Source organism: Pholcus phalangioides, unplaced genomic scaffold (genome assembly GCF_987345545.1).
Source record: "Pholcus phalangioides strain wild (caught in Gottingen) unplaced genomic scaffold, Ppha-v1.0 ptg000007l_1, whole genome shotgun sequence".
In the NCBI taxonomy this organism is placed as follows: domain Eukaryota; kingdom Metazoa; phylum Arthropoda; class Arachnida; order Araneae; family Pholcidae; genus Pholcus; species Pholcus phalangioides.
In genome coordinates, this window is record NW_028301600.1 from 22822212 (window position 1) to 22848610 (window position 26399).

The 26399-nt window shown below is 36.3% G+C and overlaps 1 protein-coding gene across 1 annotated transcript in view; it reads left to right on the forward strand.

The window, feature by feature from the left end:
- Rok (Rho associated coiled-coil containing protein kinase) overlaps positions 1–26399 on the forward strand; it is a 165018-nt gene that overhangs the window by 31308 nt on the left and 107311 nt on the right. The window contains exons 3-7 of the mRNA XM_089233880.1: positions 8725–8833; positions 15389–15470; positions 20659–20759; positions 21185–21244; positions 25966–26043. Of these exons, the coding sequence (XP_089090006.1) occupies positions 8732–8833; positions 15389–15470; positions 20659–20759; positions 21185–21244; positions 25966–26043 (423 nt within the window). The 5' untranslated portion in view covers positions 8725–8731. The remainder of the gene's footprint in view (positions 1–8724; positions 8834–15388; positions 15471–20658; positions 20760–21184; positions 21245–25965; positions 26044–26399) is intronic.

Genomic DNA, 26399 nt, shown 5'->3' on the forward strand with positions numbered 1-26399 from the left:
ATTTTTTAAAAAAAATTAAAATTTTGAAAGAGAATACCTTTATATGTTGTTATAAGCGATTTCTGTCAATTTCAATGCTATTTGAAGGCTATGAACTCAAAAAATTTATCTTTAAAAAATTCATTGCAACCCATCCTTTGAGCACCATATATGGTAAACCCTTGACCTGCAGACCATCTGGCTTGCTCCTCTCAAACCTGATTTTGTAAAAACGAACTAAGCAGCACATTTACAAATCTCTTAAATGACCAGTAGCACAATTCTAGAGCATTTAAATGGTTCATGGCACATTTTCAGATCACAGAGGTAGGCCTCAAAGATCACTTTCACATTTAAAGATCACCTATGTAACCCGCCACACAATTACAGAACACCTAAATGATCCGTGGAACATTTAGAGATCCCTTGAGTGACATGTGGCACAGTTTTAGAGCACTTAAGCGGCCCCCAGTGCAGTTCTACATATCTCTCAAGTTACCCGCGGAACATTCCCAGATTACTTAAGTGATCCGTGGCATAATTAAGAATCACTTGAGTGATGTGTGGCACAGTTCCAGAGCACTTAAGCATCCCGGAAACATTTCCAGAGCACTTGAAGGATCCATGAAATATTTAGAGATCATTAAAGTGGCTCTGTAGGGCAGAGTTTTCCAACGTGAAAGCTTGTGCGAAAACCTTGATGGTAACGAGGCTATTCCGCGGAACCCTTAACAAATTTTGAATATTTCTTCAATATACAGGTTACCCTAAGAGTCTGCATTCGCTCTACAAAACAAGAATTCTCACTTGCAGTAGATAAAAGTGTCAAAAAATATATATATTTGTTAGTTACACATACTGTGACCATATGATCCATATTTTATGGGGCAGAATTATTGAATTATTTTTTTATAATGTTCTGTTATTTCGTCATGAAATTAACATTTAATAAAAATGTAAATTTTGTCAAACTTTCTAAAAAAACTCACTTTGAAATTTTTTAATTGAATGCATGAATTCGTTATTTTAACATGAGCTATGGATCGATGGAAATGTCAGTTTTTTTGGGTTTTTTTTCCATATGGTCACCCTAGTTATGCACATAGCTTCAGGATAACGGAAAACATGCTCATTTAATCTTTTTTTCTCCTCCACATTCATTTTTCTCTTTCAATAAACTAATTAGACCGTTACTTATACAGTTCACAGCCGATCCCGAAGGGCTTTTTTGTTTCTCACAAGAAGGGTTTGAACGACAAAACTTTTAGTGTGCATACTTTCTTCAATAGCAGTGTGCAGTTTGATCATCATGGCGATCATCATAAAAAGCACTGTAAAGGGCAAAAGAGGGTATTGAACACATGACATCTCTGAGCATCTTGTGGCACAGTTCACGAGTATCTTATCGACCTAGGCTACCGTATTTCACTGCTATGTAATTAGTATTTCACAAATACCCACGGTTTTTTAATCTTGACAACTAGTACACAGTATCACTGATATCTCTTTTAAGTATTGACATTAAAATTCACGAAATGCAAGAAACTGTCAAAAGAACAAGAAACTAGTAAAAAAAATAGATGAAATAAAGGCCGGAAGTGGGGAGGGGGCAACTGCCCCTACTTCACCAAACACCAACTCTGGCCATATCGCTATATTGCAATTTACTGCCATTAGTGAGATGGGTTGGAAGTGAAGGGGTGCCGTCTATTGGCAACTGCCACGGACACCAAACTTTAGGGGGGCAGCAAATATCAGTGAAGCACAAAAATACCGTTATAAATTCATAAGAATTTAAGTGGAGAGGGTGGCAAAATCATGTTTGCCCCTCCTCATAAAAAATGTCACTTCCCTGGATGAAATTGTCATTAACGATAAATAATATTGATAACAAAATACAGAACAAGAAGAAAAAATTACTATTCACTGTACTTGGTCATGGGTTGAGTGTGAATTTTGACATGCACCATTCTCATCCGAAATCTGGAATGAGTGGTCAAAGTAAGAGAAAGGGTGAATATTACCCCCCCCCCCCCCAGGGTGCCAAAGCAGCAGCAGTTAGAGTTAATATGAACAAAAACTATTTATTCATAAGCTTCAACAGAGTAAAACAAGACGAGCTGAGGCTTCAAACAAATAAGAACACAACTTCACTTCCCTTGTGATGAAAGAGTGCACAAACTGATATCGTGGCCTCAGAGGAGTGAAAAATTCCAACTTGAGCAAAAAAAAAACCACGAAAGTGAAAGGACGGTCAGTTTTTAGCAATTGATCGTTTTCCTGGAGCATGCTAAATGTTTGCTTGTCATGGGATGTTACATGACCAACACTGATTAGACATTGAGAGCGATTATGTGTTATTACTAGGGGTGGGAAAATTGACATTTTCGGTGAACTCACCCACATACAATGATGGTCACTCGTGGTAAATTCCCCTTACACTTTTCTTTCAACATTAAACAAAAGAATAATTCGAAGAAAAAAACGCAGGTCAATGTCAATGCCTTTCTTGAGACCTTCTTCCGAGAATGATCATTTCTATACGTTGAATTGATGTAATTATTGTGGATTGCAAAAATGTATCACTATAATAGTTTTTCATTGCATATTGGCACCTAAAAAGCCCTAAACTTTGATGATTGACTGATTGTTGACAGAGGTACGGTATCAGAGGCCGCAACCAGATGATTGGTCAGCTGGGGCAAACACGCATTAAGGAGACCCCCCTTTTAATGTTGGGGGAGAAGTTAAAGAGTGAAATTTTCGCCCCCTGTGGTCCGGCGCCCGGGTCACCAGAACTCCCAAGTTCCTCTCTGGTTACAACCCTACTCAGAATAGTTAAAAAGAAACATCCCTTTAAAGCACTGAACAAGCAATCAGCAATGTCGACAGCTTGCCGTGATGCCCCTGAGAGACTTTGAGAAACACTGATATCCAGTATTTTGATTCTTCTATTTTAGACAACTTTTAGAGAGTTAGACTCGATGTCCAACTATTATCTGCTTTGCTCAGATATGGAAAACAAAACCAAACTTTTTCAAAAAAGTGAAAAGTTCCGGTTTTTTTTTTTTTTTTCAAATCTTCAGAAGAACAATATAAGAATACTCAGGATTTAAGGAATGGTGATGAAATGTGAATTAGTTATTTAAGTAATTTATAATATTGTTTTGAAAAATTTATTATTGTAGATAATTTCTCTCATCTTTTCATTTATTCATTATCTCATCATTTTAACAGTGGATTTAACTTCATAGTCCCTTGGGGCTACATAGTGTATGTATTATATGTGTGTGTGTTTTGTGTCGTGTAACATATGTTTGTATTTGTATATTGTATTATATATTTGTATATTGTAATTTACTGTTTTGTTCGTTTTAAATAAAAAAAAACAAAAAAAAAAAACCACCCGGATGCGCAGGTTGAATAATTTTGAACACTTCCAAACGATATTGTTTAGGGATATACGGCCGTGGTTTAGACATTGAGGTATCGAAAAAAAGTTGTATTTTTCCCAGATGGGGCAGAGAGCTGTTGAAGAACAAGTGAAGATAGTATAATTCTGTCAAGCAACTGCTTCAGTTCAAGGTCATTCTTCTGTGCTTTGGCGATGAGGTCGTAATTCATGGAAGAAGGAAAAAGTAGGTCAACTCCTGCTTGCGAGAGAGCATCCGCTACCACATTGTTTTTTCCTGCGATATGACGAATATCAGTTGTAAACTGAAAAATTAGATTTAATTGATTAATTTGTCTAGTAGAAAGCTTGTCGGCTTTCTGATTGAAAACGAGCACCAACAGCCTACGATCTGTGAAAACCGTGAAAGGTTTACCCTCCAGTAAATATCGGAAGTGAATGATCAATGCAAAAAAATCCAAAAGTTCGTGGTCATAAGCACTGTATCGCTTTTCAGTATCATTCAGTTTGCGGGAAAAAAGCCCGAGCGGCTGCCAGCTATCATTGACGCGTTGTTGTACCACTGAGCCAATAGCTATGTTGCTGGCATCTGTCACAAGTGCGATTGGGGAATAAGGCCTCGGATGTGTCAAAAGAACTGCTTCTCTAACAGTGAGTTTTGTGTCATCAAAAGCTTTAACGAGCTCTGGTGTCCAGGTTATAGGTGTTTTGTCGTGACGTGTACAATTTCAAAGTACTAGATGCAGTGGCAATTGTGTTGCAGCTGCTTTCGGTAAAAAGCGATGGTAAAAATTTACCATACTGACAAATTGACAAAGTTCTGCCTTGTTTTTTGGGTCTTGGATAAGAGTCAATGGTATCGACCTTGGCTGGTAGCAGTTTAATGCCCTGCCAGTTGACTAAATGTCCTAGAAACTTGATTGAACTGCATGCGAACACACATTTTTCGATATTGATTTTTAATCCGTGTTAACACAGACGTTTCAAGACCTCATGCACATGAGAGACATTCTCTTCAAGGTTTGAAGATGGAATTAACACGTCGTCTAGATAAGGGAAACAATGGAAGTCCTCGCAATATTTCGTCTATATAGCGCTGAAATGTTTGCGCTGCATTTCGCAACCCGAAACTGAGGACTTTAAATTCAGAGAGTCTGAAAGGGGCAACAATAGCGGTTTTTGGTGCATCAGAAGCAGACAATTGTATTTAATGATAAGCGCGTTTCAAGTCTATGGTAGAGAAGATGCACTTACCTTGCAGATCCATAGTGAAATCCATAACATTCTGAATGCTATATCTGTCAGGAACCATCTTCGTGTTGAGAGCTCTATAATTGCCACAGCATCTCAACGAACCATCAGATTTTTTTCACCATGTGGAGAGGACTGGACCACTGACTATTTGAAGGGCGACATATACCCATGGTAATCATTTTATCGAACTCAGCTTTGGCAGCTCCCAGCATCTCTGGGCCTAATCGACGGGCTCTCGCGTAAACCGGTACTCCTGTAGTTTCGATGTGTGTGTGTGTGATGCACCATTTCGTGAGTTGCTTTCACTGGACTTGATGTTTCTTCCGTCAGCTCTTTATATTCTTGTAATAGATTGTGGAAAATTTCATGTCCACAAGTCATAGTTACTGCAGGGGACAAAGTTGGAGAAACAGTTGTTCCGGTTTTAGACCATTCACTCCCATTGTTGACCAAAACTTGGTTTCCCTAGTTTCCTAGTTTCACCCCCGGGTGCTCCGGTTAAGACGTCTTAGAAGTCCTCGCTTAAAGTATTTTTCCATTAAGTAGTCTTATTTTCAGAATCCTGTTTTTTCCCCATATCAAGACATCCTTCGTTTAAGAATTTTTCCAGCTCAATAAGTTTATTTAAGAATGCATTCTTTACACTCATTGTAATGAGAATTGATGAATTCAATGTTGAAGGTGTGATTGAGGTATAAATGCATGAACCCCAGCGTCTCCTGTGGCGATGTTTTGACTTAATACATTAGGTAACTGTTTGGGGAGGAAACCAGGGCTGAACGAATCTATTGTCCAACAATCTCGGGGTATGTAAAAATTTTAAATACCCGACTATAAGTGAATGCAGACTCCTCAAATGGGGGGGGGGGGTGGCATTGCAAATCACCGAAATAGTGTGTATAGTGAACGGTAGTAGGCGGCGAAGTTCTACCTCCACCCTGCCACCTATGTTAATAATAAACAAAAATTTCACTCAATAGGGAGAGGGTTATCGTCTCCTTGCTCTTCTTTCTCTGCCTACATATGTATCCGATGCTAGTACATAAAATATTGTGCCCGAGTGGCATGGTGGTAAGATGCTCATCTACCATCGTGAAGGTTGTTGTCAGGGTCCCGGGTTCGAACCCAAGGGAGGAGGATATTGATAAGATATTTTCCCTAACGAACTCGAGGCGACCACCGATAGACAGCGCCTTCACTTCCAACCCATCTCACTAATGGCAGTAAATTGCACTATAGTGATATGGCTAGAGTTGGGGTTTGGTGAAGTAGTACATAAAATATTGACTCAAGCATGTGAATTTTTGGAGATTTGTCCAGTCCTGGAGCAACTAGTTCCTGGTGTTATTTCAACTACCATTTTCAGATACCCGATGGCAATAATGTCTTTTGCCAGAGTACGATAATCAGTGATATATCTTCAACTGTTTTTCTAATGCATACATATATAGATTTTGCAAAACCACTGTTCCTGGTATACAGTATTAACATGATATAGCTTCGAAGATCTCAAAAAGTATACAGTAGACTCTCACTAATCCGGCGCATATAGGACTACGGTTATGCTGAAGTACTGAAATCACCGGATTACCGGAAGGTAGGTGAAAAAAAAAATGTGCTGCAAATTTCTGAGCATAGATATGAACAAGGCGCGATTTCCACCCGCATGGGCAGATGGATGGATGACCTAAGTTGCAAGAGTCCCATGATTTCTGCTTTCTCCATGGCTCCTCATATTAAAGTCGGGCCCTGGAGAGGCTAACAGGTTCTCCACTTCCAGACACTACTACTACTAAACCACGCATGCACCTCGTCCATATTCCTCTGCGGAACCTCTAATGAATTGGTACATGCGGGAATGTGTGTGTACATGTAGTGAAACCTGACGTGAAGTTTGTTTCTGTGTAATGCTTGTTATGTGTCGTGCTGCCATCTGCCACCAGTTTTTCTAACTGTGAGTGAAGTGTAATGATTGAATAATTTATCGTTGTGGGCGTGTTGCTCTCTGTGGCGAGACTTTTTAATGGGAAGATCGCTCGCATTTGCGCCTTGAAGTTGGGAACCACAGGAAACCAACTTCAGCCGACCACCACTGCGGTGACGGTGGGGTTCGAACCCGGATCCCCGCGATGCGAGTCCGTCATTATGACCACTCGACCACCACAGCGGCACTTCCAGACACTATGGAAGTCACCCGAAAATGCCATATTACTGGTTGGGCCAGATTAGTGCCTGGCTGGTTTATGGAGGCAACTGATTTGAATGCAGGGCCGCAACTAGATGCTTGGTCACCTGGGGCAAGCGAGCATTTTGACGCCCACTTGTAATGTTGAAGGAGAGGTTTCAGAATGAAATTTTGTAACGTATCTGGATCCGATACCTCTAGGTTAATGGTGATCTTGTCGTTATGTGGGAAATTCCTTCTTATTTTAGACCCCAGGCACCTCTCAGTTACCGGAAACCACCCGAGGACCCGCTGGCAAACCGGTAAGGGCCAGAATGTTCGTTTAGTTCGGCAGTCGACGGGTGGGGTCTTTCGGCTGTCGAACGGGCCAGAGGTTGGGCTACTGATGTCCCACATAAATTAATTTCCCTCATGACGACGATGTCGCTATTTTCGTGGAGGGGTCTGGTCCAGATTATGTATAGTTTGGGCGAGGCTTAAGGGTTTGCCCGGTTAAATATTTTTATTTTTATTAAAGAACCTCCCGGGGGAGTTGTTACAAGTCTCGTTGTACGGAAAATATAGTGTTGTATACAACAAGTGAAATACCGAAGTATACCGAAAACAAGTGAGTATACTCACTTGTTTTCGGCGGGGGGCTGCAGACCTTCGTCGGAACATTTCATTTCTTATTGTCTTGTTGGTATTGTTTACATAATCGGGAGAGTCTGATCAGCTCTCCGGATTGTGTTATGTTGCCAGATTCCAATGTAATAATTCAATTGTAATGTTTATAATATAGTGATGCGTGAATATGTAAATCCGATATTTTTGTTGAGGCGAAAAGGCCTTGCGAGGACATGTGGTCCCAAATTTCTTGTGAAATAAATTCCTCCCTCTTTGTCTCTCACATTGCGTTCATCCTTTGTTTGTTCTTTTCAACTGAAGCCCTCTAGTAGGACGGTTCATCGTCTTGCTAACGTATCCATTGGCCTTAGGCTGGGAAACTAAGCTGATAATTAGTTAAAATGCAATAGTTTACAGTGTTTGAATTTGTTTCCCGGCAGGTCCGGAATCAAAAACATTAATTAATCTTCACAGTCAAAATTCTTCATTGCTGATCACAGTGGTCTGGCCCTCAACTGAGAGGCCCCCTGAAGCTGATCAAGGTGGTCCGGCCCTCAACCGAGAGGCCCCCTGGAGCTGATCAAGGTTGTTCCAGCCCTCAACCGAGAGGCCTCCTGGTGCTAATCGAAACGATCCGGCTCTCAACCGAGAGACCTTCACTGATACTTGCGGGGAAAAGCTACGTCGAAGTGACTAACAACATCGGATGTCCGATCAGCATAAAAGTTTGACTGTTGATGATCATCAATTGGTGAGCCAGTATCTTTCTGTTAATGTTAAATAGAGGGCTCCATGTTGTACTAATCTATTGTTGAAATTGACTAACTTTATATTGAATTTAATAAATAATATTTCATGCGAAAGTTTATTTGCAATCATTTTCCACTTGTTGTTTGCCACCTTATTACTGGATATTTCGAACCGGGCAAGCAACTCCCATAAGGGACGTTGCAATTTGCACCCCCTCGGGTCTAGCACCCGGGGCACGAGACCCGCCTGCCCCCCCTAGTTGCGGCCCTGTTCGAATGCCATTTGATTTCATATTGAATCTCTCACTAGAGTCTCCTGGATGTTTTATAAATGTTGATTTGTTTTTGCTATTAATGGTATATTGGTCTGAAACTTCAATTTCTTGTTTATATCATTACCAGTAATGTGTGGTAAATTTTGTTAGTTCTGATGATTTGATGAATTTTGTTCAATTTGTGATGTTGCCATTATCACAAACAATGGATAATTCATGTTTAATTTCAACATGTTTGTGATGACACCTCACTATTTTTTTTAGATCCCAGATGATGGAAAAAATTGAAGACCCAGATAGGCGGCAACGCTTACAACAGCTTGAAAGTAGGCTTTTGGATATCAGATCTGAGATTAATATAGATGGATTATTAGTAAGTGTATTATGTATCACAAATATACATCATAGTGCATCATAACCTCCTGTTAAATTATGTGGTACTTACCTGTGTTATGTTTTTTGAGCAGCCTTGTCCTCTCACTTTCAACATAGCATCAACTTTTTGATGGCCTGTATTTCTCTCCTGACGCCAAAAAAAAATCCTATTTTTCTAATAAGGAAAAAGTCCAAAGGTGTCATCCTCAAAAGTTTCAAAAAAATTAAAACTAATTCTACTCATTAAAATATGCACAAAAATATATATGTCGGAATTATATAATGGGTCTCTCAAAAAAAAAATGCAAATATTAATACAGTAAAAACCGTCTTTAACAGAACGAACCTTATTAAGCGGAAACTTGTCTTTAATGGGAAAAAATAGTGGTCCTGTGATTTTTCAGTGCCAAAATGCACAATAAAAAAACCTGGATTGAACAAATGGAACCTGTCTAACGTGGAAACGGAAAGGAAAATTGCACCCTTTAATGGAAAATTTCATATAAACACTATGACTGTTTGATGACCAGTAGACCAAAGGATCATACAAAATGTTAAAGAGCTCCACCGAAATTTTTTACACAATCTATGCTCGTAAATGTGAGTCTACATCATCCTCCCTTAGATTAGCAAAAACTTTCTGTGCTTGATGCTGTTCATCAGCTGCTTGTTGATAAGCCATATGTAGTAAAGCAATTTCTTTCTGAAATTGTAACAAATTTTTTTGGAAAAGCAGGCTTTTCTACAGGAGAAATCAGAGTAAAGATTGAATTTCCAAATTATATGCAAGACTTACAAAATTATATACAAACTGTGTGCATTCCATGATTGCCAGGCAGGAATTAATTAGAGAGAGGCCAAGGGCGGGGCAACAGCCCTGGCAACAAAATTTAGGGAGCGGCAAATTTTAGGTGGGAACAAAAAAACACTGTTATAAAGTCATCAAATTTCACAGTGGTTAGGGGCAGCAAAATCATGTTGCTCTTTCCCTCACAAAATTCTCAGTTACGGCCCTGATGCTGAAGATTACACAAATATAATGTACAAACTGAACCTGACATGAGACATACTGACACCCTAATTGAACATTTTTGAGGAAGTTAAAAGAACGTAAATGTTATTTTAGAAAAAAAAGAGCTAAGGTCTGAATTTTATACAGATGCTGTATATATATCAAAACCTAAATACAGTATTTGCAGTGTTTAGTAATTATAAATTGATTATTTTGTTATTTTATCTATTTTTATTTTATTTCAATCACACATGAGATTATTACATAGTTTTATACATATCAATTGAACCTTTATTAAGCAGAAGCCTGTGTTCAATGGAAAATAATCTTGGTTCCTTGCGATTCCATTGAAGACAGGTTTTACTGTATTTTTTGAATGCCAATAGAGGCCAAGAATGACAAAAAATCTCACAACCATAGTGTGTTAGTGATATCATTCAAACAACACATGATCAGGTACAGCTTATACACAAAGAAGGGGAAAAGAGAGAAATAACTGGTTTCTAGAAGAGAGAAGCTGGAAGAGGAAGAAGGAAATGTGTTCACAAAAGCGCTAAATTAAAAATATATATATTTTTTGCTTATGCATTATGTTATTTTGTCTCGCATCACTATCTTTTATTGTTATTTTCTCCCCCTCTCTCTTCCGTTCTTTTTCTTCTTTCTTAGTAATCAACAGAAAAAAAGGGAGCCAGAGAGTGAAACAAATATTTTATATATATATCGCCAAGAAGCACAAAAGGGAATAAGCAGTCAACTGTTGTAGTTTTTTACGGCTTTAAGAATTGAACTCAGCCGCTAATTTTTTTTGTTTTTATGTATTTCTGGGTGAAATAAATGTACTTTAATTTTTTTTTCATAATTTTCTGAGGATGACACCTTTGCAACCTTTCCTTGTAAGTGCAATATAAGCTGAGATATTTGAATTAAAAAATTGCTGAAAATGTATAAGGGTAATACAGGATATGGAACAGTATATGGTGTTTTCCTCTCATTTCAAGCAATTTTGTAATTCAAATATCTCAGCTTATATTGCACTTACAAGGAAAGGGTTCCAAGGTGATGTCTTTAGAAAGTTTTTAAAAAATTACCACTGATTCTAGTCATAATTTTTATTTATTTAATTTTTATTATTTTTCAAAACAGCTCCACACAGGGCTCCCGCTCGTCCTACTTTTCCTACTTTTTGGTAAAATGTCCTACATTTGTCCTACTTTCTCGGTTTTGTCCTACTTTTTTTACCAAATCCTATCGACAAAATTTGTGTAATTGATTTTAATTGAGCAGAAAATCATTGATATATTGCCAAATATTACAAATGTTGAAGAATGCAATTAATGATTCTGCCAAAGCAGAAATTTTATCATTTTTAAGGTTATTTGGGGGGGGGGGTATGTGGACCAGTTGGTTGATTAATTTTTCATTTGCTTAGTTTGAGGGTTCAACAAGTATAGTAGTCATTAAAAACTTCTGTCTGGATGGGAAAAATAATTTTGTATTTATTACTTCATAGTCTTGGACAGTAACTAACATTCATCATTCAAAATTATGGTGCAAATAGGTGAAACAACAGTTTGCATTTCAAAGCAGTTGGATACATAGGCCTATTCTAGGTTTGGTGATTCTGGTGCTACCCAATAGCATTCAGTTGTCTTCTGTATTTTTAAGGCATGAAGAGGCATAAACAATATTTACAATGCTCAGCAAAGAGCTAGAAATGAAAGTGCTTCATTTGTCAAAAATGATTATACTGGCATTGAACTGTAAAATGTGAACAAATCCCTTTAAAAAATGATGAACAATGCAGTAAAACAGGTTCACCTTGCCTTATTTACATCGGATCTTGCAATCTACACATTTTGCACTGTGCTTTTGAAAGTGGTCTTGAAGGAGCGTCATTCTTAAAAAACGTAAGTCTTCAAAATTTGCTGTGCCTTGTCGAAGAGAGTTGACAAGCTCTTCACTTTGGAAGACTCCAAAAAAAAGAATGTAATATATATGAAGAGAGACAGCAAATAATTATCTGTGGTTGCTAGTACACTGTTTTGGCCAAAAATTGGTTTTGTAACCAAGTCATTCATCATTGCTTTGGCTTGAGTCAATCTTATAGGAAAGTGAAATATTGCTATGAAAAAAAAAAGTTAATTCAAAATTAAATTTTTTTTTTTTGCAAAAAAAAATTTTTTTTAGGGATTTTTTCCCATTATGCTATGATTATGTTGTCTAAGGGGGTTACCCTCCCCCATCCTACTTTTTATTCCTGCGTTTTCTTACTTTTTCTCATTTTTTGAGTGGGAGCCCTGCAGCACACATAAATACATGAATACAAAATACAAATATACAAAATAAGATAAAGACAACAGAACAAAAGACAAAACGTACACTATGCAGCTCTTAGGGACCCATTTGGTCCGCCCTAGAGCTTAATAAATACTATATATAATAAACGGCACGCTATAATTCAGACGATCTGATTGGTTTTGTCAATTAAATCAAGTTAATTTGCAAACACTACATGGAAAATTTTAATTTAACAAATTCAAATCAGATTGATCAAGTCAATTAACTAAAATTTTTATCTGTGATTCTTGCAGAGGCTGCTATAATAAAAAAGTAACAATTATGCATGCAGTTATTTTGTGGAAAAAATTATACAGTAGAACTTCAATTATCCAGGGTAATGGTGGGGAACAGGATCATGAAGTACCAAATGATTCTGTTCCCCACCATTACCGAAAACTATGATTAAACGGCTGGTATAAAAAAAATTTACTATACCCTAAGAGAATAGTTAATATAACTATATATTATATATATTAATATAACATTAATATATATATTAATATTATACAGTAGACTCTCTGTAACTCGACATGTAGATAACTCGACTATCCGGATAACTCAACATCTATTATTCCCTTGGTTGGCACAATACTAATTTCAATGTAGGGAAACCTCTCTAACTCGACACATGTTTGGCTTAACTCCGCTACGATTTTTGTCCCTTCACCAGAACTGGTTTTTGCAATTGGCCTTCTGTTACCAGTTCTAAGAATTTTTTGACATTGTTCATGGGTACTTTGACAGTCCTTTGTTTCTTTGTTCTCTATGATGGGTCCCTTTTATGCATTGGGAGCGGGGGGGGGGGGGCATGTATGTGAAGAGTGAATGTTTGAAACCTGTTGGCCGGCTTATCATTTTAGTGGAATTTCCAAAAAAAGGACTTTCATTCTTTTCATGGTAAAAAAAAAGTGTGATATTGTCAACATCCAATAGGGATAATACAGTCTAACCAGACTTTAGCTTTTTTTCTTTTATTCCTTTTCCAAATTGTAAAACTGAGTTTCACTGAAAACATTCTTTACAACAGACGATATCAAAACTCTCTTATCTATTGTGAGTTTTGATATCGTCTGTTGTAAAGAATGTTTTCAGTGGAACTCAGTTTTACGATTTGGAAAAGGAGTAAAAGAAAAAGAGCTAAAGTCTGGTTAGACGCTGAATATGTCATTTGCTTTTCATCTTGAGTATTGATGGCCGTGAATACAATGGCTCCACGCAAACTTCACACTTTAAGCTTAAAATCAAAAGTTGAAATTTTGAAAAAACTAGAATCGGGTAAAACTCAGACTGAACTCGCCAAAGAATATGGAGTTGCATGGAATACTATTTCAACATTTGCCAAAAATAAGGAAAAAAATTTTGTCAGCATTTGAATCTTCTTATGAACCAAGTAGAAAATGCATAAGAAAATCAGACTTCAGTGACGTAGAAGAAGCAACTCTTTTGTGGTTCAAATTCGTCTGGCAACAATGGTTCTTGGGCCCCAATAATCACTTTTAGAATGTTTACTTTGGTTGCCGTGGTTCTCAAACAATGCGTTTCAGACATGCATTATGCTTTTACAATGGTTTGTCACTTCTTTAATAATGCCAGTATTATGTATAATAGTTTATGCCCTTATAAGGGCTTGCCACTTTTCAATCCTCTCAGTAATTGAAGAAAACCTGGGAAGCGCCGGGTATTTTTGCTAGTATTATATACGGGGTGATTATAAAAAAACTATCCCGATATATGGGCCCCTAACTATCATACCATTCACAGAAACTGAATGAAATTTTGGCATAAGGTATTTTGAGGTATGCTCTCAAGAATGATATGGAAAACAACAGTGTCACTCTAACAGTTACGGTTACAATGAGAAAATTTCGAAAATATCAAATGGCAACACCAAGTTTTTTGTATTGGAATGCTATCTCCATACTGAAAAACACTAAATAGCGTTGGAATGGCACCTGTAGCACGAAAATCCCTGGAGCTAGGCAAGGAAAAAGTAAAAAGGGCTTTGCCGTGCACCAGAGCATTAATGTTAGTTTCATTCGTCATACCGTTTCTTCGGCTGAGATCCCAGCCTGATTAGTCCTCCACAAGGTCATGTGGAAAATTTGTGAAACACAATAAAATGCTTTATTTTATGCTGCTTCTCTGTCCTTATTGGTTGTCCTCACTTTTAGCCTATCTACCGCCGGTGATTTTCATGCTACAGTTGCCGTTCGAACGCTATTTAGGGTTTTTCACAATGGAGATCACATTCCAATACAAAAAACTTGGTGTTGCCATTTGATATTTTCGAAATTTTCTCACTGTAACCGTAACTGTTAGAGTGACACTGTTGTTTTCCATATCATTCTTGAGCGCATACATCAAAATACCTTATGCCAAAATTTCATTCAGTTTCTGTGAATGGTATGATAGTTAGGGGCCCATATGTCGGGATAGTTTTTTTATAATCACCCTGTATAACTATATTATATAAATAACAGAAGAATATTCTCATCAAGAACTTATAAGAATATTCTTAGGTTATTTATAATAGAAATTCCTAGATGAGAATATTCTCATCAAAGATTATTCCCGAGAATTTTACATCTATAGGATTGCTGTATTTTGGTTATATTTGACATTCATATTTTTTATCAGGCATCTTTTTTCAGGCCCCCTTGTTTAGCAATTTGCCTGTTGTGGCCTTTGTGTATGTATTTGTATCCACCAATACTCTCATAATTGAATACGTCAACAAAAATATGTGTCAATCATTGGTTATTTTTCTTTATTTTTTTGTAGACTTTGAACGTTTTGTAATTAAATAATTTTTGCCAAACAAGCATGTGAAATGTGTAATGCCTTTTCTTTGAGAGTTGTCAATAAATAGAATAGCTTATCACTGGGAATCCGAATTCTAACATCAAGAAGCTATCCATACTTAGAATAAGACAACTATAATCTTTTTTATGGGCGTAATTTTTTCAACCACCTCGTTGGGCAATTTGCCTATTGTAGTCTTTGTATTTGTATATAGCCGAACAATTTCATTGAATGAAAACTGTTTGACTGCATGAGTGACAAGATGCCCATAACTTGGGCTAGCAAAACATTGAATGAATACTGAAGCATAGAATGGGGTTTTTTTTTTATGCATAACACATTATTAATTTGATGTCTTTTTTTTAATGACAGAAATTTTTTTTGTTTATTTTTCAGGATGCTGTAACAAATTTCTATCATGATTGTGATCATCCTGCTTTGCGGCGAATAAAAAATATTGAGAGCTTTCTTCAAAGATGTAAGCATTTTCAATTTGTGTTGGTCACTTTTCAGTTTCATAGCCCACATTAAAAAGAAATTAATACTTTGGGAGGCATATCGTTAGTGCACTATTCTCTGATGCAACAAGTTGAATTTTGAATCTTGGTTCCAGTAATACATGTATATCTTTTTAATTCAACAACAGCAAAAACATGATTAACTGGTACTAACCTGTACAAAAAAAGAAGCACAGAAACACAAAAAATACATGAATTAGGAACATTTATTCTGTGACCACAAGGGACTAAGATGCCCTTCCAGTAGGTCTACCAAAAATAATCTAATATCTGTTAGTCAAATGATAACCATCAAAAATTTTTTAAAAATTAGTTTGGCGCTCACATGGCAAAATGTTAGTCACTTTTCCAAAAAATTGAGTTGTTCGTATTCCAGAGTCTCGTTCATTAAAATTTTGTCTTTCTCTTCCAGTTTATGAGGAAACTGAGGAGGCAAATTGTAATATGTTAAAAAGCCACAGTATCGCATGTTGGCAAAATATTATTTACAAATTTGCCATCGTGAAATTTTAAAAAAGTGACTTGTAACATTTTGCCATCTGAGCGCTGACTTAATTGATGTAGGGGTGGGAACTCTGCTCCAATTGCACCGCACTGCACAAAAATTAACATCTTGCGCCATCCTGCTCCAATAGTGCATTTTCGAACTTTTCTGCTCCAAATAGCCAAAATATCGAATTTTGCCTCAGTATGCCCAGAATTTCTTAAAGGATGCTAAAACATTTTTCCTGCTTGCCTTAAAACTATTCTTTCAGAGAAGAGCGTATTTTACTCCTCTGTATTCTTCAGCACCACCTGCTCCCATCTTTTGTAGTCGTGCTATCTTGTGACCTTGAAAAAATAGTAGTCTCTGTTGGAAAGTAGTTTGACTACACTGTAAAGTACAGTGTTGGGAAAATCTCGCAGGCTAATCATGTGTGCTTTTCATTCTTTATAAAGCACTACAGAGATATTTTTTACATTTAAACAAAAATTTTCAATCAAAAAATATTTAATTTTTATTCACCCTTTGCAACTTTACTCCAAGACAGTTTTTATTTTTTTTAAGTGCTACAAGCATGTCCTATTGATAATCCATCTCGTCTCTCATTGAAAGAGTTGCCAGAAATCCAGAAAAGTTAGCAAAATTAGAGAGAAGGTAGTGGTTGTTTTTTTTTAAAATCAATTTCCGAATTTTCCCTGCAAGTTCCCACACTCAACTTTGACACCGAAAATCGGATTGGAATAACTGTGGGTCCCCCTTATTCAAACTATCAGCCCCTCATCAGTCTTTTCATCTTGAAACCCAGATAATAACCATGATCGTGCTGCTGAAGATGGTTTGCAATGTTTTTTTAGCTTTAAAGCACAAATGTGAATTAGTTTTCTTTTTCAAAAAAAAAAAAAAAAAAATTTGGCACTGCAAGCAGCAGAAATTACTATTAGTTGATCGTCAAATCCTGATGTTTTGTGAAAAAAAATTATCATTCCGTGAGTAAAAGAGCAAGTCAGTCGAATTACTAATGCTAATTTAGCAACTTTGCCAAATAACGAGTGTTAAATTGCCAATGTTGCCAAATAACGTGTTAAATTACTAATATTGCCAAATAATGAGTGTCAAATCATCAAATATTGTGTTGAAATCTTCTGAAATTCCCTCCCATTTTGCAACAATTTCTTTCCAAGTATAAAAAAAATTGAAAACTTCTAGAAAATTTTTAGCTTATTTAAACTGTTGATGTTCCAAACAGCAAATAGTGCCCTCAGTAAGCAACAAGTGTATCATCTTAAATAAACTAGTGTGAAAACTTTTATGGCAGCCACTCTTTCAAACAAGGTGTTAAAAGCCTGAAACACCAAAAACAAAAAACAAGCTGATGAAAAGATGTTTGATAACAAAAGACAGTGCAGTTGTTTTATTTTAAAAAGGGGTGGTGGTATCGAAAATATTCTTGTAAGTTAATTTCGCTGCTCCCCAATTTATAAATATCTCCTTCAAAACTGCTCTGAATCCTATATTTTGCTTCTCCGAAATGGACTTTGTCACTTCTCACCCCCTGTTGATCGTTAGGGTTATGGAACTGATTTTACTTAACATCTTTTTCCTTTTTTAAGTATAAATGTGGATGTATAAATAAATAAAATAAAAAATAACAGAATGAGCCATTTAATAACAAGTTATGTTTACATTTACATTCTGTCTTATTAGTGTAATCAATATTACACATACATTTTTTAAAATCAATATATAAACCTCTAAATATACTTATGCAAGAACATACAAAAAAACAATATATTAACCACTGTACAATGTTTTTGGCAAGAAATTTAGATTATCTCTATTTAACGAATCGGCAATAAATTTGATACCCTTGTCCTAACCTAACTGCACATTAGAAAAAGGAAGAAGGGGAGAGATAAAAAAATATATAAAAGGAAAAAGTATAATGGATATATAAGGTAGATAAAAGTTTTTTTTAGTCTTTTCACCCTCACCCTACTTTTTCTCTTTTTTCCTTTACATTGAAGTAAAAATATGCATTATAAAGAAAGGACGGAAAGATAAAGCAACTTCTGTAGATAATAGGGTTGCTATAAAGCTTCACGATGGTGAAGAGAGAAAAAAAGAAAATACAGAAAACTCTCTCTTGTTTGAATTTATTCCACTAGTGTTTAGATGTAATATTACGTCTGATCATAAAGAGGTTAACACTGTGTAGTGATTGTAAATACTATGTATACATGTTTAAAATGGTCAAATTCCAAAAAGTCAATTTCTTGTGATATATATAGTATTTACAAAATAATTATAACCATACTAAAAACTGTAATACATCAATACTGTGATAAAATTGTAAAATTACATCAGTTATTCGTTACTGTTATCCTCCCCCCTAAGCATCCGAATGTAATGTATGATTGCTTCATAGTTTGTCTTTTGCAAATGAAAAAAGTATTATATATATTGTAGTCATTAATGATTTTAAGTTGGAAACTTCAGTGAGACTGGTGAGAATTTTTTACTTATTAACTTTTCATTCAGTAGTGTAAAAAAGCATACACTAGCATAGCTGCCAAGTCTCCCGAATTTTAACTTCATCTCTCCACCTCCCGAAAAGTTCTTAAATCTCCCGAATTTTTACCAAAATCACAAAAAACCCTAATTGTCCCTAAACATTTCCTACTTTATTTAAAAAGAATCCCCGCTTCTCTGAAAACAATCCCTAAGGAATTTCTTGTGGGGAAAAAAGTCTTTTGTGTTTGTTTTTTTTCCCCTTTCGAAATGACATCACACGTCGTAAATGGGAGAATAGTGGGAAATTCCTTTTTAAGGGAGTTTTACAAACCTTCTGATGGTAACAAGAAAAGTTGTTTGTCTTATTGTGCAAGGAAATGGCTTAGCAGCTAATAGTCCTGGATAATAATTGAAGATTATAGTGACGCTCATGCAGGGCCATCTTAAGAGCATCATGGGGCCCCCGGAGCAATTGATTTTAATGAGGCTCTACCTTGCAAATTGTCAGAAATTCGAAATACTATCGTGTTTGTGAGGCCCCGGGCTATGCCCGGGTGGGCCCATGAGTTAAGATAGCACTGCGTGCATGTGGTCAAAACTTCCTCTTTTGTTGAAGTTACGTACGCGCAATAACTAAACATGAATACTGATGAGCAAAAAAATATTTAATTAATTTTAAAGGTACTTATTCTGATGAATTTCCTTTCAACAAACGTTCCAGAAAAAGGCTGACTTTTTCTTTTTGTACTTAAGGACATAAACATCCGTCATGGTGGAAAGACTGACATCATCACCTATGTGAAATCAAAAAACATCAAGCAAGTGTCACTAAAAGTCAAGTGTTTTTCAACAATTGACGCTTTTTTTCCTTCTTCTTCAGATTATTCTGGGGTCATTCACGCAGAATGTTGTTCACACCGGTTCTGATTGAACACAATGTATATATTTTTTTATATCACCATTGAAGTTTTGGTCTCCAATTTCACTTGTTTTTTGCGTAGGGGTTTTATTCCCAAGTGTTTAACTTCCATGTGTGTAAAATCATTATTTTATATGACTTCAATTTTGGGTCAACATTTTTGTGTGAAAAATCCCTATTTTATTTTGAAAAATCCCTTTTGTATTTATTTGGGAGGGGTTTTAGTATAAAATATGGGTCTGCGCAAAAATATCCCTAATTTTCATTTTCAAAAGTTGGCAGCTATGCACTAGTATCTCTCTACACCAGCTATCTTTGGAGCTCAATGCTCATGTTGCATTTCGTACTCATGATCACTCGATCAACGCTTCAATTGTACACTCTCAAACAATTTCATTCAAAGATTACAATATATGCACATTTCAGGCATTAGTATGTCAAAGTTGCTGTAAGGGGTGCTCTTTGTTTAATGATAGGCATAGGCAGTGCTTGCAATTTGAGAAAGGTTGAACACCCCTGCTCTACACCAGTATGTTCAAAAAGTTATGGAACTTTATTAAGAAAGAATGAGTGAAAATTGAATCAGTTTATGTGGTGTTTCTTTTGAAATAGCTATCTTGTGTTCAGCTATGAATTTTTACCAGTGTCTATATACAAAGTTATAAACACAGATTGCAAACCTTTTTCTGTTACATACTCCAGTGCCCTGGTCACTGCTCATTGCAGTACTTGAGAAACATTTTCAAAACATGAAATTCCTGTACCTATGCCCCTTTCTCCCCAATCTCGCCCCATGCGACAGTTTCCTTTTCCTTCAGATGAGAATTTGCTTAAGGGGATGGCACTGTTCAAGGTCTGAATAAATGCAGGAAAATTTAAATCACTCTGGAAAATTCTTAAATATTTCTGTTCTAAAAATCCATTGAATTGGCTATGAATGCAGTGTTTTAAAAATGATTTATTTTCAATTAGACACATTTTGAACAAAGCTTGAAGGCTTTTCACATCGTGTTCTCAGAGAGAAATGCCTCTTGAGAAAGTTGCATCAAAGAAAGACAAATAGACAGGAAAGAACAAAGAAAATCTGCATATTTACCTCCCTTCTCCTGAGAAGGTTAGGGCATTACCATTAGAAAAGTTTTCCTTAACTTACGTTGTCAATCTTGGAAGAAATTACTGACATACATTGGGGGTATCACTGTATTGAACTAATTTGACTTTTCTTCCCTTACAGATGAAAAGTCAAACAATGTGATTTTATCTTGTCGCATGAAGCCTGATGACTTTGATGTTTTGAAAACCATTGGGAGAGGAGCTTTTGGTGAAGTTCAGCTTGTAAGTTGATAACACACATAAAATTATAAACATAAAAAATACTTTTATTAGCTTCATATTTGGAATCTACTGCTAATTAGAGTGTAAATTATATGACATATGCATGTCACAATATATTTTTGTGTAATACTTCAACATTTTAAATCATTTTCAATACAAATATCAAGAAACGTTTTGAGCACTTATATATTTACTTTGCATAGTCAGATTCTTGCCATATTTTTGTCATATATTCATTCATTAGCTTGATTTTTAGCAGCTGATTTAAAGTGTTGCCCCTGCTGTGTATACTGACTGTATTTTCTGTGCTGAAACTTGTTTTTTTTCCAATTTTAAAGCAAGAATTTTTTTAGAAATGCAGAACCTGTTCAGTTGCCAGTTATTTCATATTATATTGACCATTTTGTATGTATACTTATATATAGGTACGCCACAAGTCTACAAAGAAAGTTTATGCTATGAAACTTTTGAGCAAATTTGAAATGGTAAGCCTATTTTTGTATTAAAAAAAGAGGGAAAAAATGTCCTTGTTCAATTTTTAAGGTCAAAAAGTTTTCAGCAGTTATGGCCATCTAGTTTTCTAATTGACATTGAAGGAACAGAACATTAAAGTAATTGTAATTTTGTAATGTGGGTCTGTCACTTGCTTCAACAAGACTTAGTGAACAGGAAGCTGTGACTCACTAGAGATTATGGTTGAGATTTGATTGCGTTAATAACTTTTTTATGCAGTAGAACCTCCAGTATCTGAGATAGAAAGGACTTCTTTTACTATATTATACTACTTGATACAGTATTAAGAATAACATTTGATAGTAATGATTACAAAATATATGGTTTGCTATGTGTGATTCTCATAAAATAAATACAGCAGAACTTCGATTTACGAGCTTAATTTGTTCTGCCAACATGCTTATTATTCGAATCGCTCGTATATTGAATTAAACTTAAATAAAATAATGGAGACAAGATAACTCTTTCCATACCTTTCCTTCACATAAAAATGACTAATAAAAACAGCATTCAATCAATAACAGAACACAGTAATAATACACCTGAACAACTCTTTACCTCAATACCTTAAAACTAACCCCTCAAAATTTTGGAATTTTCTTCGCCCTAAATCAGCTGTCCCATCTTCCTGTAAAATTGATAACATTGGCTTTACCACTCACCTTGATACCGCCACAGAATTTAATAGGGCTTTTTCGTCAGTTCGTTCCTCTGACCCCACTCCTTCTCAGTACTCCTTTTCCGATTCATTATTCAACACTAGTCCAGTCTTTTTCTCCAAAGCAGGCCTTCTGAACCTTTTAAAAAAATCTGAAACCCCACTCCACTGGCCCCGATGGGATCCCAAATCATATTCTTAAATTTTGCGCTGATGAAATTTCTAATTATCTTTTGATTATCTTCAACGTATCATTAAACACATCCACCTTATCATCTGACTGGAAAATTAATAGGATTATCCCAATTCATAAATCAGGTTCTCTTTCAAATCCTCTTAATTTCAGACCCGTTGCTATCACCTCTACGTGCTGCAAGATTTTCGAGCACATTACCCTGTTATCTCTTTTCATACAGGATTTATCAAGCAATATCAACAGAAACATCCAAACTTATATAATCTTTGATTTTTCTAAAGCTTTTGACAGGGTGCACCACAATAAACTTCTACTTAAACTCCAAAACCTTGGCCTATGTGTTCAACTGCTTTAATGGGTGGAAGCCTTCCTTACCAACCGCAGTCAGTTTGTCTCCTTCCTTCAAGGGCCAAAACTCCCCATTTCTCCAAGTTTTAAGTCTGGCACGACCCAGGGTTTGGCTCTCTCACCATTATTGTTTTTGATTTATATTAATGATCACTCTGATTCCATCAATTGCCATATCAGACTCTTTGCAGATGATTGCGTCATCTACCAAACAGTGCACAACGAATCCAACCAAGCATCTCTCCAAAATAACTTCCACATTGTCTGTGAATGGTGCTCATCCTGGCAATTACCCCTCAATTCTTTAAAAACAGTGTTTATAAAAATTACTCTCAAAAACTTCCCTTTGGTTTTCTTACACTGTCAATAACTCACAGAAGTTTCTTATTATAAACATCTGGGTGTAATTATTTCTGCTGACCTCCATTGGAATCTCCATGTTGATTACGCCTTTCATAATTGTCTCCAAAACCTTTTTCTTCATCGGAACTTCAAAAACTCCACCCGTCACATCAGACATCTCTGCTTCCAAACCTACATATGCCTGTGAAATCTGGGACCCCCATACTCTCTCAAACATAGACAAATTAGAATCTATTCAAAATAAATCCACCCACTTCATTCTTAACTGTTGGTCATCCTCTGCCTCCGTCACTGAACTGAAGCACCAACTCAATATGCAACCCCCTTTTGCCCATAGATGTATGTTGCAACGTTTTCATTGCATTAAGGGTTTTTATATGCATCTCTACAAGTGACCAGGCAAAGACACATTGACAATGAACAAATAATTTATTAGGTGTCCTAACAACAAAGAATTCTGAACTGAAAAGTTAATCACCTTTTTCACGAGTCAGGGAATTTGAAGGGGTCGAGGTGAGTCCACAAACAATCACTCTTGGTGACAAATAGTAATGAGTCTGTAGGCTCCAGTCAACAGAGATGAGCGATCAGCAACGATGAGTTAGTGGGGTCCACTTGGTGGAGATGGGTAGTTGACAACGAGTCTGTAGGGTCCGGTCGATAATGATGAAACCTTAGAATCCCCCCAATTAGCAGCAACGAGCAGTCAATGGCGATGAGTGATTGACGATGACGAGTCTGTAGGTCTGGTCAGTGGCGGCGAGGTCACAGAGTCTGATGGGCGGCAATGAACGATTGGTATCAAAATCATAGAATCCGGTCGGCATAGAAGAACGATCAGGGACGACTCCATAGGGTTCCGGTCGTTCTCGTTGGCAACGAGTCCATGGGTTCCAGTTGGTGGCAATGAACGATCAACGATGATGAGTTCGTAGGTTCCAGTCTGTGGCAATGAATGATCGGCGATGACGAGTCTGTAGGTTCCAGTCGGTGGTGATGGATGCGTAGGCTAGATATTGGATTTTGTCCATCTGATGATGACAAAGCAAGAGCGTTCAAGAACGGTAGGTTAGTCCAGCGTAGCAAATCGAGAAGTCTATCTGACAACTCAGCATAGGCAACTTCTGGTGGAGGTGATCCTCAGAGAAGGGGGAAGTTCAATCCATTATTTTTCAGAGACCTCAGAAATAACTTGGCAGATCACTTCTAAAGATGGAGAACTCTTAGTACATCAGCAGTACTCACCCACAAACAAATCACAAATGCAGCCAAGTAAGAAGGAACTACGCCTTTTTATACGAGTTGAAGTGCTCCAAGTGCCATCTAGGCTTATTTGCATACTAGGAAGAATTTCCCTCTCCACACTAGTGTAGTGACATAGCTGAAAAACATGCATGTCTACGTGAGGAAGATAACATCACTTCTCACGAGACGTACAATCTAGGATCGTTGTGTGATCTCAGATCGGAGATCGTCACAATGTCTGAATATCTTTCCTTTTCAAAATCCTTCACAACCATTTTCATATCAAACACTTCGAATTTTCTAACTCCAGTTTCATACTTTTCAAAAAGAATTAACCATTCACGAAAATTGAATTTTATCTTTGCATCCACAGATTGTTTCAAATTTAGTTTCTTTCCTCGAACAATAACCGACTGGAACAACCTCTTGTCAAACATTATTGATTGTAAAACAGTTTCTGATTTCCTTTGTAACATCAATCATCTCTGTCAAACTTCACACCACTGCATTCCCTTGTATACGTCTCGGCCAAGCAATATTGAATAAATGGATATATAAATAATACATAATATCACAGTAATGTTATAATAAAGTAATGCAATAATGGCATTTAAATAAGCATACAACATGGTAAGGTTTGCAATCTCACTCTAAATGAGAGTTTAGAACAATTTGCGGACTCTCTGTTGTTTGCAAACTCATTATTTTTGTGTGACTTTGAAAAAGAACCTATCCAATGACACTTGCTTTTGCCTCATTTTTAGGATTTCTCAGAAATAGAAAATGACATTGTCGTTGGAAAGATTTATTGCTCGCTTTGCTATAGCTTTATTTGATCAGTTCTTTTCTACAAAATTCTGCACAGATTCTCACATTTTATACATGTTTCTAATTTCATTTGAAGTGAGGCAGTTCTTCTCACTTCTCTCTTCCTTGGACAAAATACCATCCATAAGCTCTTGCTGGTGCATGTAAAGTAGATCCATCAATTCATTTACAGTCATTTCCTGGTCATGTTTTACCACTAGTTCTTGAATGTCATTCATGCACCTCCAGTCCCATAGCCTTCCTCAAGGACAGACACAATCTTTCAAAAGTTTGAAGCTAATACATTTTATTAGCTTCAAACTTTTAAAAGAGAAAAGGAGAAGTTAACCAGCCAGATGACTTGGTTTGATAATTCACTTGGATAACTTGAGTTGGATGTTTCACCCTCTGTAAAAGTGTTTACGGTATATACTTTTGTGTAATTCAGTAAAACACTGCTTTTACAAAATGTTCCCTAATCAATGTACAAAACAAATTATGGCTTTTAGAGAGAGAGGTACTCAGCCCAAGATATCGAGGAAAAATTTATTTTCTGGATATTATGCTGCGGTGAACTCGGAAAGAAAAGTCATCTGTCTCCGCCGTTAAGAGAGGCTACTAATGTCTCTACTTCAGTGCCTCACACCACAGTGCATGAAATAAGGAAGGCAGGGTCATGTCTCCAGTGGTGTAGATGGTAGCATGCTTGCCTGGTATACAAGAAGGCCTGGGTTCGTGTCCCGGCAGAGACAGATGACTTTTCTTTCCGAGTTCACCTCAGAATAATATCCAGAAAATAAATTTTTCCTTGAAATTATGGCTTTCTTTGTCATAAAATTAATAAATATTCATTATTTTGTATTCAACATATTTGAATTAGTATTTTTATTGTAGTGCTTTATAGTGCTGACAAAACTTTCAAATGCCATGTTAATTAAATCTTTGTGTACAATTTTTGGAAAAAATTATTATTTTTTGTTTCTTTGCCTTAATTAGAACTAAAATGACTACCAAAATTTTTCATAATGTGGTACTAAAAGGGTTAAGAAAACCTAAAGATTATGAAATAATTCCAGATTAAACGATCTGATTCAGCATTTTACTGGGAAGAACGACATATTATGGCGCATGCTCTTAGTGAATGGGTAGTCAAGGTAAGTGATGAACACATTTGAACACATTACTATTTCACACTTATAGCTGAAAATTTTTTCTTCTCTATGCAGGGTTTTTGATCTCTTAATCACAAAAGTAATGTTAATTTTTTTCCTCAAAAATTTTACAATTATATGCAAAGCTGAACATTGGAAATGATTCCAGGAAGAAAGAAATACAGTCAACCCTTGGTTTACGAATGGCTCGGTTTGCAAACAATTCAGTTTATGAACAATGAAAAATGATTTGATTTATGAACTAATCTTGGTTTACAAACATACGAAAAGGATTGAATCTCGAGGGAAGGATGCTTCAAAAATCTGCGATCAAGTAGCTGTTTTTTACTTTTATTTGA